Here is a 15360-nt window from a genome sequence, read left to right as displayed (position 1 = left end):
TAATAGAGAGCCCAGAAATAAACCTATGCATATATGGTCAATTTATGATAAAGGAGCCGAGAATATACAATGGAGAAAGGACAGTCTCTTCAAGAAATGGTGGGAAAATTGGACAGCCACATGCAAAAGGATGAAACTGGACCTCTATCTTATACCATGCACAGAAATTAACTCGAAATGGATTAAAGACTTGAATGTAAGACCTGAAACCATAAAACTCCTAGAAGAAGCATAGATGGTAAGCTCCTTGACATAGATCTTGTCAATGGTTTGAATTTGACACCGAAACATGAGCAACAAAAGCAAAAAAAAACACAAGCAGGACTACATCAAACTAAAAATCTTCTGCACAGCAAAGGAAACCATCAACAAAATGAAAAGGCAACCTCCTCAATGAGAGAAAACAATTACTTATCATACATCTGATAAGGGACTAATATCCAAAATACATAAAGAACTCATACAACTCAGTAGCAAAAGCCAAAAAAAAAAAACCCAAAATGAAACAATTGGAGTAAAACCTGGGCAAAGGATCAGAATAGACCTTTTCCAAAGAAGATATACAGATGGCCAACAGGTACGTGAAAAGAAGCACAACATCACTAATTATCAGGGGAATGCAAATCAAAACCGCAATGAAATGTCAGCTCACACCTGTTAGACTGGCTGTTATCAAAAAGGCAAGCAATAACAGGAGAGGATAAGGAGAAAAAGGAACTATTGTGCACTGTTGGTGGGAATGTAAATTGATGCAGCTGCTGTGGGAAACAGAATGAAGTGTCGTCAAATGATTAAAAATAAAACTACCATATGATCCTGCAATTTTACTTCTGGGTATTTATTCGAAGAAAACAAAAACACTAATTTGAAAAAAAACATATGCACCTCTATGTGTACTGTAGAATTATTTACAATAGCCAGGATATGGAAACAACTTAAGTGTCCATTGATGGATGAATGGATAAAGAAATTTTGTTATTATATACAACGGAATATGATTTCAGCCATAAAAGAGAATGGAATCTTGCCATTTGTGACAACACGGATGGACCGCAAGGGTATCATGCTGAATGAAATGTCAGACGGAGAGAGACAAATATTGTATGCTATGTCTTATATGTGGAGTCTAAAAACAAACAAACAGGGGCGCCTGGGTGGCTCAAATGGTTAAGTGTCTGCCTTCAGCTCAGCTCGTGATCTCCAGGTCCTGGGATCAAGCCCCATATTGTGCTCCCAGCTCAGCGGGGAGTCTGCTTCTCCCACTCTCTCTGCCTCTCCCCCTGCTTGTGCTCTCTCTGTCTCTCTCTCAAAGGAATAAATAAAATCTTTTAAAAAATTTAAAAAATAACAAACAAACAGAACCAAAAACAAACAAACAAACAAACCCAAGCTTATAAATGCAGAGAACAGATCGGCGGTTTTAAGAGGTAAGGGGGTGGGAGAAATGGGTGAACAGTTTGTTTTCGTTTAAATAAATAAAAAAATTAAAAAAAAACTAATGGAATTGCAAGGGGAAATAGACAAATTCACAATTCTTATCAGCGGCTTTAATATCCCTGTTTTAATAGCTGATAGAGTAAGTAGACCCCTCCCCCAAATCAGTCAGGGTGTAGAAGCCTTGACCAATCATTGGCAGCCAGCTTGACCAAGTTGGCATTTATATAACACCTCACACAACAACAGTAGATATGTTTTCTAGTCCAGTGCACATGGAACGTTTAGCAAGGTAGGCCATGTTTTGGTATAGCGGATAAACTAAAAGCCACTGAATTGTATACTTTAAATTGGTAGATTTTATGGTATGTGAATTGTATCCAAAAAATCTGGCTGTTCAGATGGCTGATAGTTCCAAAACCAACCCTGTTCTTATGCTTAGATGTGGTTGTTTTACCATCTTAATTGGGTTTATGGACAGAAGTGCATGATACCTGTACAGGGTTCTGGGTCCAGGCACTTTCTCTAGAAATCCTGGGCTTTATGGCACCGTTTTTCACCTCTGTCACTAAATGAAGTAGGCCAGTAATGATGACACCTGTCATTGGGTAATGGCAAGTCCCCACCATCTCCCAGGACTTACATCCCCTCCGTGATTTGAGGCTTGTCCTGGAATCTGCTCATCTGAGCAGAGAAGGACTTAAGGGGGGATCCCACCCAACATTTGAAGAGCAAGGATCACGTCTAACTCACAGATCTTCGTTTCTGAGCCGTGTCTTTGCTTGTGGACCCACATGGCTCTGAGAGGGCTGTGAGGAGGTGTCAGGGAGCTGCCCAGGGTGTTCTGCCCCCTGTCCTTTCTCAGCACCATCCTCATCAGCACCCACCTCCCCCCGTTCATCATCTTCACACTGAACTCCTCACTCCTACAGTGACTGGTCTTATGAGCTTGCTCATAAGACTAGGTCTTGAGAGATCACCTCCGTTGAAAGTCCTTCTGGTGATTCTCCTGCTAACATGTAGTTTGGATTCAGTTTCAGTCATTGGATTCTGGTTTAAGAATGACAACACTTGGATAGCTCTACATTCATCTGGGCTGAACTATTTTATCCCCAGGTATTTTTAGGAACTGAAATTGTAATCCGGTGAATAATGAGCAATGTCTCTCTTCCAAAACAGCAGCTAATAAACGTAATGAATGATGCTTGTCCAAGCCCTGACTTCTCCTTAGAGGTGTCCCTCAGACACCTGACCCTGCTGGGCCCTGGCTGAACCTGAGAGTCACACTTTCACCTTTGGATCTGTGGCCCCACCTGTGAGCTTCTTGACTCACCTTTTTGGGACTTGGCTTCCTTGTCAGTAATACCTTCCATGGGCATTATTAAAGAAAATTGATTGGCAATCATGTTGCATTATATAAATGTATCAAGTCAATGCATTATACACCTTAAACTTATACAATGTTACATGTCAATTATATCCCAATAAATGTAAATTAAAAAAATAAAGTTGAGGAAGAAATTTACATAAACCACCTAGCACTATGCTTGCTAGCAGTAAGTGTCATCCTCTTGTTTCTATCTGTCCCCAAACTCTCCTGCCCAGCAATAAAGAATGAACTTCAACACACATTTCTCAAACCAGAAAGCCTGGACAATTCTATGGTTGATCAGTTTTTCTGCATTCTTGGATCCCAGAAAAATAAGGGTTTTTTGTTTGTTTGTTTTAGATTTTATTCATTTACTTGAGAGAGAATGAGTGGTGGGGAGGGGCAGACAGGGAGAGAGAAAGCGATAGAGAAAAGCAGACTCCCTGTTGAGCAGGAAGCCCAAAGCAGGGCTCTATCCAAGGACCTGGAGATCATGACCAGAGCCCAAGGCAGATGCTTAACCAGCTGAGCCACCCAGGTACCCCCAAAAATAAGTTTTGTATATAGTTGCCTATACAGTTGATTAGAACTATGTTTTAAAAATAATAAATAATAAAAGGGAAGGAAATATAGTCAACTATAGCTGTTTTTTTCTCTAACTTTCCTTGATTTTCCAAATTTTCTTTGATAAGCCACTACTTTTGCAATAAAAATGTGAATGCTTTTTGGGTTGGCATTCATTTCAACAAACATTTACTGAGCAGTCTGCTACAGTGCTTACAAAATGCTCCATCTCTGCTTTAGGAAGATAGGTGGTTATCACTCTGCATCACAGTCTCTGTGGTCACCCACGAGGAGGAGGCCAGGGTGAGCTTCTTGGGGAAAGTAAGAATTGAGTTGAGTCATGGCAATGAGAAGACAAAGAAGGGGGAGAGCGAGTTCTGAGTGGTGGGAAGAGCGTGTACAAAGGCGAAGAGGAATTCCAGGGATCTTGGTGGGGGTGTGGGGTGTGGGGGGTAAGGACAGAGAGGCGTGGGGGGGGAGATGGTGCTGAGGGGAGGTTGTGGGGAGAGGGGAGGGGCTAGAAATGAGACTGAATAGGCAGGCAGGGCCTTTGGTAATCAGGAGTTTCTACTTAGAGGCTTTCGAAGGATATTTAAGCAAAGCTGTCATAAATCCCATCGGTGTTTTTGGACCCTCGCTGCAGCAGTACAGGGGGTTCATCAGTGGAGGCCACACAGAGCCTGCCACGGGGATTCAGATGGGCTATAAGGAGGACCCACACTAAGACAGTGACAAAGACCCAAGTGGACTTAACTGTTGTCATGGGGATGACTCTTACACCCATGGGAAACAGTGAACACCCCAGAAATAAACAGGCAATGGAGTGAATAGAAAGCTCCCTGAAGGCAAAAACCTACAGTGAACGAATGCACAGAGCACTTAACTTTATTCGTAAAGAAATTACGCTTGAAGTGATTTTTTTTTTCCTATTAGGGATAATTGTTTAAAAATTATATTAACTAGTATTAGGTAAATGTTTGCATTTTCAGATAATGGCTGATGGAAAAAAACATAAAACCTTTCTGGGTGGCAATTTAGCAGAAATCTCAAATGCCTTAAAATTTGCCCTTATTGCTATAAATTTTTTTGCATTGTTTATTAAGATGTAATTGAAACTCAACAAATTAACCTCCTTAAAGGATAGAGATACACTTTCAGCACACTGAAATGCTTCCTCTCAGGCCCCAGTCATAGGGGACCCAGCACACTGTTGTGAGTTTTTAGGAGTTCTCACAGTAAAGCTCAGGGGAAAAAAATTCCCTTGTGCTCTGGTAGGGGAAGGAAAAAGTAACTCTTTTGAACTATGCCAGAATATTCTATTCTTCTTAACAAGGCCTATTCTCAACAAAAACTGTTTTATGAAAGCCTAAATTGCTGGAGTTTTATCAGAATTTACTGGACCTTACCTCCAGCCCATTCAGCAATCCTATCCTACTTAAGAGGGAAGCACCGTGAAACACCAGTGAGGCTCACAGTCCAGGGGCATGGGCTCATCAACAGACTGAGGCCTCATCACAGGACTAGAAAATGCTGCCCCTTCCCCCGCACCTCACTACCACATTGCTACAGGTCTGTTTACTGCGGTTCCTTCTATCCAGTGCATCATGTATAGCTTTCAGCAAAAAGTTACAAGCCATACTAAAAGGCAACACAGTTTGAAGAGAGAGCAAACAATTTGAAGAAAGAGTAAAAAATAAATGCTGGAGATCAAAACACTGTAACAGAAATGAAGAATGCCTTTGATGGGCTTGTTAAGTAGACTGGACATAGCTGAAGAAAGAATCTCTGAACTGGAGGATAGCTCAGTAGAAACTTTGAAACTGAAAAGCAAAGGGGGAAAGGAGTGTAAAAAACCAAAAACTAAAACTCCAGGGTATCCAAGAACCATGGGACAACTGGAGAAGGTATAACATCCATGTAATAGGAATACCAGAAAGTAGGGAGAAGGAGAAGAAAGAGAGACAGGAACAGAATACTTGAAGCCATCATGACTGAGAATTTTTCACCAATGAATATCAGACCCCAAACCACAGATCCAGGGAATTTAGAGAACACCTAGCAGGACAAATAGGAAAAACAAAAACAAAACAACCCATACCTAGGCATATCATATTCAAACTACAGAAAATCAAAGATGAGGACAAAACCTTGAAAGAAGCCAGAGGAATAAAAGACCTTAGCTGTAGAGGAACAAATATAAGAATTATAACAAATATAAGAATTATATCTGACATATCATATTCAAACTATATCAAAGAAAATCAAAGATGAGGACAAAACCTTGAAAGAAGCCAGAGGAATAAAATATCTTAGTTGCAGAGGAACAAATATAAGAATTATATCTGACTTCTCCTCCAAAATCATGCAAACAAGAAGAGAGTAGAGTGAAATGATTAAAGTATTGAGGGAAAAAACCCCCACCAACCTACAGCTCTTTCTCCAGCAAAATTTTCTTTCAAAAGTGAAGGAGAAATACAGATGTTCTTGGACGTACAAAAATGGAAGGTATTTGTGGCCCTCGGACCTGCCTTGCACAAAATGTTAAAAGAAATTCTTCGGAGAGAAGGGAAATGATATGTCAGAAACTCAAATCTACATCAAGGAGGAAAGAGCATTAGAGAATAAATGAAGGTAAAATAAAAACTTTCAGTTTCAATTCATCCAACAGTTTTTTTCAGAATAGCATTAGCAACAGTGTGTTTGATGATTATAACTTCTGTGCAAGTGAAATGAATTACAGCAATGATATGTACATGGGATGGGAGGGAGAAATTAGGAATATGTTGTTGTTGTTGTTATAATGTACTTTCACTATCTGTGAACCAGCACAATGTGTTTTTGAAAGTGAACTTGGGTTAGTTGCAAATGTATATTACAAACTGTGGGCCAACCACTTGGAAAAGAAAAAAAAAGTACATGCTTCTTGATATGCTGAGAAAGGGTAGAAAGTGGAATCATAGAAAATGCTCATTTAAATCAATTAAAATTAAAAGGAAAGAGTAGAAAACAGAACAGAAATAGAACAGAGAATAAAAGCAGAGTCCAAAATGGTAACAAATACAGCAGATATTAATCCAACCATATCAACGATCATTTTAAACATCAATGGTCTAAATGGTCTAAATTAAAAGACAGATTATTATAGTGGATCAAAAAAAAAAACAAGACCCACATTTATGCTGTCTACAAGGAACACAGTTTAAATATAAAGGCATTGATCGAAACTAAAGAGCGAGAGAAAGATATATCATGCTAACACTGTCAAAGGAAAGTGAGAGTAGCTATAATAACTTGAGACAAAGCAGACTTGAGGCCAAAGAAAATTATCGTGGATAAATAAGGGCATTATATAATGATAAAGGGGTTATTTCTCCAAGAAGACATGCTAATCCTTAAAGTGTATGCATCTAACAACAGTGTCAAAATATGTGAGGCGAAAACTGATAGAACTTCGAAGAGAATTCGGTGATCCACTAGTACAGTTGTAGACTTCAACATCCCTTTCTCAAAAATGGACAGATTCGGCTGGCAGAAAATCAGTAAAGATATGGTTGCATTCAACAATGCCAGTAATCAACTAGATATAATATCCATTTATAGACTACTTAATCCGACAACAGCAGAATACGTATTTTTCTCAACCTCACACGGAACACTCATCAAGGCTGACCACATTCTGAGCCACAAAACACACCTGACAAATTTAAAATAATAGAAAGCATGCTATATATGTTCTCAAACTAGACAGCAGTAATAGAAAGATAGCTGGAAAATCCAAAAATTCCTGGAGAGTAAACAACACACTTCTAAATAACACATGGTTCAAAGGAGTTCAATAGAAAATTTAAAAAATATATCTAGAAGTGAGGGGTGCCTGGGTGGCTCAGTCGTTAGGCGTCTGCCTTCGGCTCAGGTCGTGATCCTGGGGTCCTGGGATTGAGCCCCGCATCAGGCTCTCTGCTCAGTGGAAAGCCTGCTTCTCTCTCTCCCACTACCCCTGCTTGTGTTCCCTCTCTCGCTGTCTCTCTTTCTGTCAAACAAATAAATTAAAAAATCTAAAAAAAATCTAGAAGTGAAATTGAAAGCACAACTTATCAAAATTTGTGGGATGCAGTGAAAGCAGTGCTTAGTGGACAATTTATAGCAAGGTCTAGATGACCTTGGACATGATGATGACTTTTTACATACACCACCAAAGGAACAATTCACAAAAGAAATAACTGATAAGCTGACCTCATTAAAATGAAAAACTGCTTTGCAAAATATGATGTCAAGAGAATGAGAAGACAGACCACAGAGTGGGGGAAAATATTTACAAAAGACAACTGTTACGGGACTGTTATCTAAGATATACAAATCATTCTGAAAACTCAACAATAAGACAATGGACAGCCTGGTGATAAAATGGTCTTAAGACCTAAACAGTCACCTTATTAAGGAGGATTTACAGATGGCAAATAAGCACATAAAAGGGTGTTCAATAGCCCATGTCATTAGGATATCGCACATTAAAACAACAGTGAGATGCTACTTGCACCTATTAGAATGGCCAAAATCCAGGACGCTGACAACACCAAATGCTGGAGAAGATGCGGAAAAACAGGAACTCTCGTTCATTGCTGGTGGGAATACAAAATGGTGCAGCCAGTTGGGAAGATAGTTTGGCACATCCTTATAAAACTAAACCTATTCTTAACTGTATGATCTTCCAATCACACTCCTTGGTATTTATCCAAATGAGTTGAAAATGTATGTCCACTCAAAACCCTGTACACAGATGTCTACAGAAGTTTTAATCCATGATAGCCAAGACTTGGAAGCAACCAGGATATCCCACATGAATGAAGAAACTGTGGTGCACCCAGGTAGTGAAATATTCTTAGCACTAAAACAACAGCAACAACAAAAAACCCCATCAAGCCATTAAAAGACATGGAGGAACCTAAATGTATGTTACTAAGTGAAAGAAGCCCATCGGAAGCAGCTACAATACTGCATGGTCCCAGTTATGTGACATTCTGGAAAAGGCAAAACTATGGAGGCAGCAGAAAGATCAGTGGTTGCCGGAGATTAGTGGGGAGGGAGGGATGAATAAATGCAGAGCAGAGGACTTTCAAGTCAGGGAAATTATTCATGGTGGATGCATGTCCTTCCACCTCTGTCCCAACCCATGGAATGTACGACACCAAGAGTGAACCCGCGTGTACGTCATGGACTTCGGGTGATAACGATGTGTCCTTGTAGGTTCCTTGAGTGTAACAAAGACCCCAGCCCGTTGTTGGATGTCAGTAATAGGGGAAGTTGTGCATATTCAGGGACAGGAATTCTATGGGAACTCTCTGTACTTGGTGATCAACTTTGCTGTGAACCTAAAACTGCTCTTAAAAAATAAAGTGAATTTTAAGGAAGAGTGGGCCTTTGTGTCCTTCCAGTCAGCCCTGTTCCCTGTGCCTTCCCTCTCTGGGTATCGTTGGTATGAGTGAACTGCTGACGTGCTCTCCATTGCTACAGTTTTGCCTTTTACACAACGTCGTCTACTGTGGACTCATACAGTTTGTGTCTGGCGTTCATTCAAAGGCATAAAGCTTTTGAGATTCATCCACGTTGCTGCATGTATCAATAGTGTATTGCTTTCTATTGCTGAATGTCATTCTACTGTATGACTGTACCATCATTTGTTTACCCATTGCCAGTTGGTGGACATTTGGGGTGTTCCCAGCTTTTGGCTTTTGCAAATAAAGGTCCTGAAAATTCTCTCCCTCTCCCTCTGCTCCTCCCCCTGCTCACACTTTTTCTCTTTAAAATAAATAAGTAAAATCTTTAAGAAAAATAAATAAATGTTTGACAATTGTGGTAAAGTGCACATAACATAGAATTTACCATCTGAACTATTTCTGAGTGTGTAGTCAACCTATTTCATATTTTTGGTGCTATTGTAAAAGGTATTATTTCTTTTATTTCAATATCCAAATGTATAGAAGTACAAGTGATTTTTGTGTATTGACCTCGTATCCTGTTATTTTGCTAAACTTACTTGTTCTAGTAGCTTTTTTATATATGATTTGGGGCTCTTAAAGTTTAACTGTAATGACATTTATCAAGTAAGTACTGTGTGTCAGGCATTACTCTGAGTCCTACATAGATTTAATGTAATCACATCAACAACACTGTGAAGACACTGAGTTTTAGAAGGCTGAGTGGTTCGTTTGAGGTCCCATAGCTCAGACACATCAGAACCACGGGAGAGGAGAGGTAAGACCAGCAGCCTCATACTGAGTGTATTCTGTGTGCCAGGCACTGTGCTAATAAGACTTTTATGTACATTTCCCCATTGAATCCCCAAAGGAGTCCCGTGAAGCAATGCTGTTACTATCCCCATTTTACCGTGGATGGCCTGGACAACTTGCTGGGGACTCCATGACCAGCACGACCTGGTTAGGAGAAGTGGCAGGTCACTTTGGAGAGCCCACGGTAGTGGGCACCGGGTGCGGGCTCTGGGGGTCCAAACCCAGTGTTGATGGGGCTCTGCCACTCGCTGAAACTCTCTGAGCCTCAGTTTGTCTGTACGGCATTGATTCACCACCATGACCCTTTGAAAATGTACATCTAGAGTCATTTTCCCAAATGAAACCCGTGTTTGGAGCTGGAGAAACACAGAACTTGGATGTGAGTGGAAACTTTCATGACCATTTGACATGGATGCGGCATCCAACCACGTGATTGGATTTCATATCTTTAAGAAAAAATGTTTTATTTAAATTCAATTAATTAACATATAGTATATTATTTGTTTCAGAGGTAGAGTTTAGTGATTCACTGGTTACATATAACACCCAGTGCTCATCACATCAAGTGCCCTCCTTACTATCCATCACCCAGTTACCCCATCCCCCCACTTAAATCCCCTCCGGCAACCCTCAGTTTGTTTTCTAGAGTTAAGAGTCTCTTATGATTTGCCTCCATCTCTGTTTTGTCTTATTTTATTTTTCCTTCCCTTCCCCTATGTTCATCTGTTTTGTTTCTTTAATTCCGCATATGAGTGAAATCATCTGGTATTTGTCTTTCTCTGACTGACTTATTTCGCTTAGCATAATATCCTTTAGTTCCATCCACGTCGATGCAATTGGCAAGGTTTTATTCTTTTTGATGGCTGAGTAATATTCCATTGTATTTATATGCGCCACATCTTCTTTATCCATTCGTCTGTTGATGGACATCTGGGCTCTTTCCATAGTTTGGCTATTGTGGACACTGCTGCTATGAACATTGGGGTGCAGGTGCCCCTTTGAATCACTGTGTTTGTATCCTTTGGATAAATATCTAGTCGTGCAATTGCTGGGTCGTAGGGTAGCTCTATTTTTAACTTTTTGAGGGACTTCCATACTGTTTTCCAGAGTGGCGGCACCAGCTTGCATTCCCACCCACAGTGTAAGAGGGTTCCCCTTTCTCTGCATCCTCGCCAACATCTGTCCTTTCCTGACTTGTCAATTGTAGCCATTCTGACTGGTGTGAGGTGGTATCTCATTATGGTTTGATTTGCATTTCCCTGATGCCAAGTGATGTTAAGCATTTTTTCATGTGTCTGTTGGCCATTCGTATGTCTCCTTTAAAGAAAAGAACTTATCAAACGACACCCAAAGCCCAAAAAATCCAGCCAAGAAATGGGCAGAAGACATGGATTTCATATCTTAGAGACAAAGGGGTCCACAATAAATTGGGAATTAACAAAACAACCAGCCCTTCGCCATAGACAGTTCGTGAAACTGAGCTGTAATGGATGCCCGGCTGACTTAGAACAAGGAGTATCTCCCCACCATAGCCTGTGAGGCCCCACGGGACCTGCCCCCTCCCCCTCTCTCTTTCCTCCTGCTCCCCTCTTCTCTGTACTCCAGCCCCTCAGATAAACACCCGAGTGTGTTCCTGCCCTACACCATTTGCACGCATTGTTCTCTCTGTGTGGAACCTTCTAGACCTTTAATACCCATGCTCTGCCATGTCATGCCCAGCCAGTTGCAGATGTCGCTTCTCAGAGAGGCCTTCTCTCCCCATCCTGTCAGAGCTCCTTGCTGTATTACTTGGGAGCCCTTGTTCCACCCGGACTTGCTTGTCTGTTTGTGTGCTGCATTTAGAATGGGGGCTGCATGAGAGCCTCTCTCCTACATGCTGGGGGCTCCCAGTTCCTCACGGATGCTCAGTAGACACTGGGTGCATAAGGGACTGAATGAAGAGCATGCTGCCTGCTGCATCAGCTGTTTGAGGCTGAGATAAGATGATGGGTGCCGAGTGTTTGTGGAGTAGGTATGCTGGAAACATTAGCCCCGGGCCATTCCTGCCTATGCACTGCCCTGCACCGCACACATGTCAGGGCCCTGCAGATTGCTGCTCGGCGGCAGTTTCCCCTCATGTCATCTAATGAATTGCTTCAACGTGTCTTTGAGCTCTGTCCCCCCTCGCCTGTCCCTAGAGGCCAACAGAGTGCACACACATGGGGAACAGAGGAGGCTTTCGGGGCATGAGTGTTGGATTGCGTAGACCAGGCACGGGCAGGTGGTGCTGTGCAGGATTGGAGCTGTAGGGACATGGACAAGCCACACCATCTCTGGACTGTCAGTTTTGTCTGCCGCCAGTGGTATCATCACATCTCCTTGATGGTGGCCCTTCTTCCTGGAGAAAACCCGACTGGGCCCCAGCTCTGTCTGTGCCCAGGTCTGACGACATTCTCTTCTCCCCCTCCCTGTTTGTGTTCCAGTATGCCTGGGTGGAGAAGCACTTTGGCCCTGACTTTCTGGATCACATTGTGCTGGCCACAGACAAGACGGTGGTCTCTGCCGACCTTCTCATAGATGACCGGCCAGACATCACAGGCAAGTGGCCTGCGGCAGGTGAGGAGCAAGTGTGGAGCTGAGAGCCACGGAGACAAACAGCATGCAGGGCTGGCCTCATGACCCCTGTCCTGAGTGGTTCCTACGTGATCACCAGCGGCGTATTAGTCCTCCAGACTCCAGCCCAGTGCTGAGCCCCTTCCATACGGGGAAGACAAGGTTATTGTCAGCATCCAGCCTTGGAAGGGGTGCCGCTGGGTGTCAGGAGAAGCAGGTCCTAGATCCTGGGGTAACTCATTGGGTGGCCTGGATGAGTCCCTTTACACCTTGAAGCCTTGCCTTTCTTATGTAAAATGAGGGCCAGACTGGCTTTCAAATATTTTTGTTTTAGCAGCAAAGCCATTTTTTCCCCAAGAGCAATTTGAAGTGAACCTACTATGTAAAACAGAAAAGCAAAGCATCGTTTCTTTAGTTGAAGGTGGTTTGGGAACTGTATTTATCCCTTTTGCTTATAGGTGTCTCCCTCTCAACAAACAAGCAAGCAAGCAAGCAAACCTTTAACTGGCTTAGAAAGGAGACAGGAAATTTATCAGTGCATCTACCTGAAAAGGTGGGGTAGGAAGGCTTCAGGCACGGTGAATCTAGGACCTGGAACAACATCAGCCCAAATTCAGTTTCCTGGTCTCCTGGCTCTGCTCTGGTTTGTCTTTGTACACAGGCAAGCTCTCTCCTGTTGGTAGCCATCCGCAGTTTCGGGTTAAATCCTATTCTTTTGGACATCTCAGTGGGAGAATACAGAACATTGCTTCCCTAATGGCTTTTGGAGCTGCCTCGGGAAGCATGTCCATCTCTGCACTAGTCACAGTGGTCCGGAAGGTAGAATTCATGGGTGTGCCCACCCCTGACCTCCCAAACCACGTGGTTTCACAAGGAGAGTCAGGACACATGGGGGGCCCAGTGCCCCTGCTCCGCTTCTATGTCCAGCCACAGGGAGCAGGGAAGAGGCCTGTGCAGGGGGAGCCAGTGAGTCGGGCCATAACCTGAGGGGCAGGAACAGCACCGGTGTGCCAGTGTGCATAGGTGGACATGAGGGGTGGAGACTTAGGGGAGCCCGTGCGGCCCACAGCCAAGAGCCGGTAAGCCGTGGAGCTGGCCCCGGTGAGAGGGGGAGGGCCGGGCATCAGCAGGGCTCAGCCTCGGATGGTCCACGGTGATGGCAAGCACAGAAGTCCCCGAGCGCTGTGCATCTGCCGCCCCCCCCCCCCCGTGCTTCCCGTGGGCCGTCTCACGGAATCCCGGTCACCTCCCATGAGACAGGTGCAAGTGCAGCCACTGCTTTACCGACAGGGAAGCCGCGTCTCCGAGAGGCAAGCAAGCTGCTGCCTGAGGACGCTCTGGGGACTCCAGCACCGGACTGAAGCGCTGCTTTCCCGCCCACAGGGGCCGAGCCAAACCCCAGCTGGGAGCACATCCTCTTCACAGCCTGCCACAACCGGCACGTGCAGCTGCAGCCCCCCAGCCGCAGGCTGCACTCGTGGGCGGACGACTGGAAGGCCATTCTGGACAGCAAGCGGCCCCGCTGAGCTGGACTGTGCTCTGGGCTTCTCCCCGGGGCCCCTGACCTCAGGGCTCCCAGCTCAGGGCCTGGGGGGCGGGCGGGCTAGTGCTCTGGCCCTGGGGGGCTCCCTCTCACGTGGCCCCGGGAACACTGCATGTCTCCCTGCCCTCCCCAGCCCTGCCAGGCCTTAAACTGATCTCGGGGCAGGGCTGGCCCAGGGGCCCTGGACAAGACACGTCCAGCCAGGTGGTGCCGGCCGACCTCAGGCTACAGCCAGGCTGCCCAGGACTAGGCGCTCCAGACTGGAAGGAGCCGAGGGCCAGCATTCCTGCCCCCATCCCTCAGGGAAGTCCCTTCATTGGGTCTGTGGCCCCTCGGCCAGGGTGCGGGCAGTGAGGTGCTTCCGGGGTGAGAGGGCTGCGAGCAGGAGCAGGTGGGACGAGCCCTCACGTTCCGGGCTGCAGCCCCTTCCTCCCCTGCCCTCCCACCTCGTCCCCGCTCCCCCCGGGGACCCACCGTGGATTCAGCAACCACTCCCCGAGTTCCAGGGCACGCCAGGCTCTGTGCTGGGGGCACCGCACGCCGCCCTGCCTTGGACTGGCTCAGAGGTTTCCCATACCCCTGTCCCTGGGGCCCTGCTCAGGGCCCAGCAGTCAGCAGCCTTGAACATTTGTTGGAGGCCTGAAAAATAAATGTGGTTCACGTGTCGCCCGAGGATGGCGCCCCCTCTAGCCCCTGCCCCGAGATCCTCTGGCGTCTGGCCCCTGGGCACCCAGCTGCACATCTTGTAAGTACTTGGGTGGCCCCCTGCACTGCTGAGGGCGCTGAGGAAGACCTCACCACCCACTTCACCACGGGCGCTGCGTGGGACCAAGGAGGAATGGGCTGAGGGAGGAGCTGGTGACCATGGTGGTCCCCTGGGTAGGCCCCCCAGCACACTGACTGGTAACCCCCTCACGTGCCTCCTTCCCATGCATGCCTCCCGGCTTCCAGCCCCTCCTGCCCCACACAGTTCAGAGCAGGGACCCCCACTCTCTGCTCCTCTTCCATACCAAGTTCCTAATGAGATCCCAGGAGTCGTGTGGGGAGGGGGCCGGGTGATGTCATTCTCTTCCTTTTGTTCTTTTCGGTTTCTGTCCTCTTCAGCCCACTGGGAAGTGGCCACTTGAACCAATCATCACCTCCCCAGGCTTTCTTGAAGGCCTTCCCCCTTCCACTTGTGGCTGCTCCCCTGCTGTCCTCCCCATCACTGCCCTGCCAAGAACGCTTAATTGTCCCATCTCTGCGGGCCTCCTGGGAGGCCCCTGTGGCAGGCACCCTTGGGCTGCCCCAAGGGGTGGGGTCAAGTGGGAGAAAGGGTAAGGGGAAAGTGTCTGAAGCTCGGGCTGGCTGAGCTTGGCTTTGCAGCTCTCAGGCCAGCTTGCTCATTCTGATGAGGAAGGAAGGACTGTCTGCTTGGTCAAAGGCAGTTTTCCACAGCGCTGCCCCACCTCGGTGGCTGTAGCCCTGGGGCTGGGGGGGCTCTGCGGGTCCTGTTCTAAGAGGAGTGAATTTGGGATGCATCACGTGACCAAGCAGGGCAGTGTCCGGGGGGGGGGGGTCTCAGCCATCCC

At 45.5% G+C, this 15360-nt stretch overlaps 1 protein-coding gene across 3 annotated transcripts in view; it reads left to right on the top strand.

Annotated features, from left to right (window-relative positions):
• Positions 1-14454, top strand: part of NT5M (5',3'-nucleotidase, mitochondrial) — a 36555-nt gene extending 22101 nt beyond the window's left edge. The window contains exons 4-5 of one of the 3 annotated variants that reach the window (XM_045778285.2): positions 12117-12249; positions 13630-14454. In XM_045778285.2, coding sequence (XP_045634241.1) covers positions 12117-12249; positions 13630-13772 — 276 coding nt within the window. In that variant the 3' untranslated portion in view covers positions 13773-14454. Of the gene's footprint in view, positions 1-12116; positions 12250-13536 lie in introns of all 3 variants that reach the window. The other 2 variants (XM_087867703.1, XM_045778287.2) reach the window with 2 other exon arrangements.
• The last annotated feature ends 906 nt before the right edge of the window (positions 14455-15360 follow it).

Source organism: Ursus americanus, chromosome 14 (genome assembly GCF_024610735.1).
Source record: "Ursus americanus isolate L20-20 chromosome 14, mUrsAme1.1.p, whole genome shotgun sequence".
Lineage (NCBI taxonomy): Eukaryota > Metazoa > Chordata > Mammalia > Carnivora > Ursidae > Ursus > Ursus americanus.
Note: the sequence above shows the minus strand (reverse complement) of the source record. Positions and strands in the feature narration are given on the sequence as shown.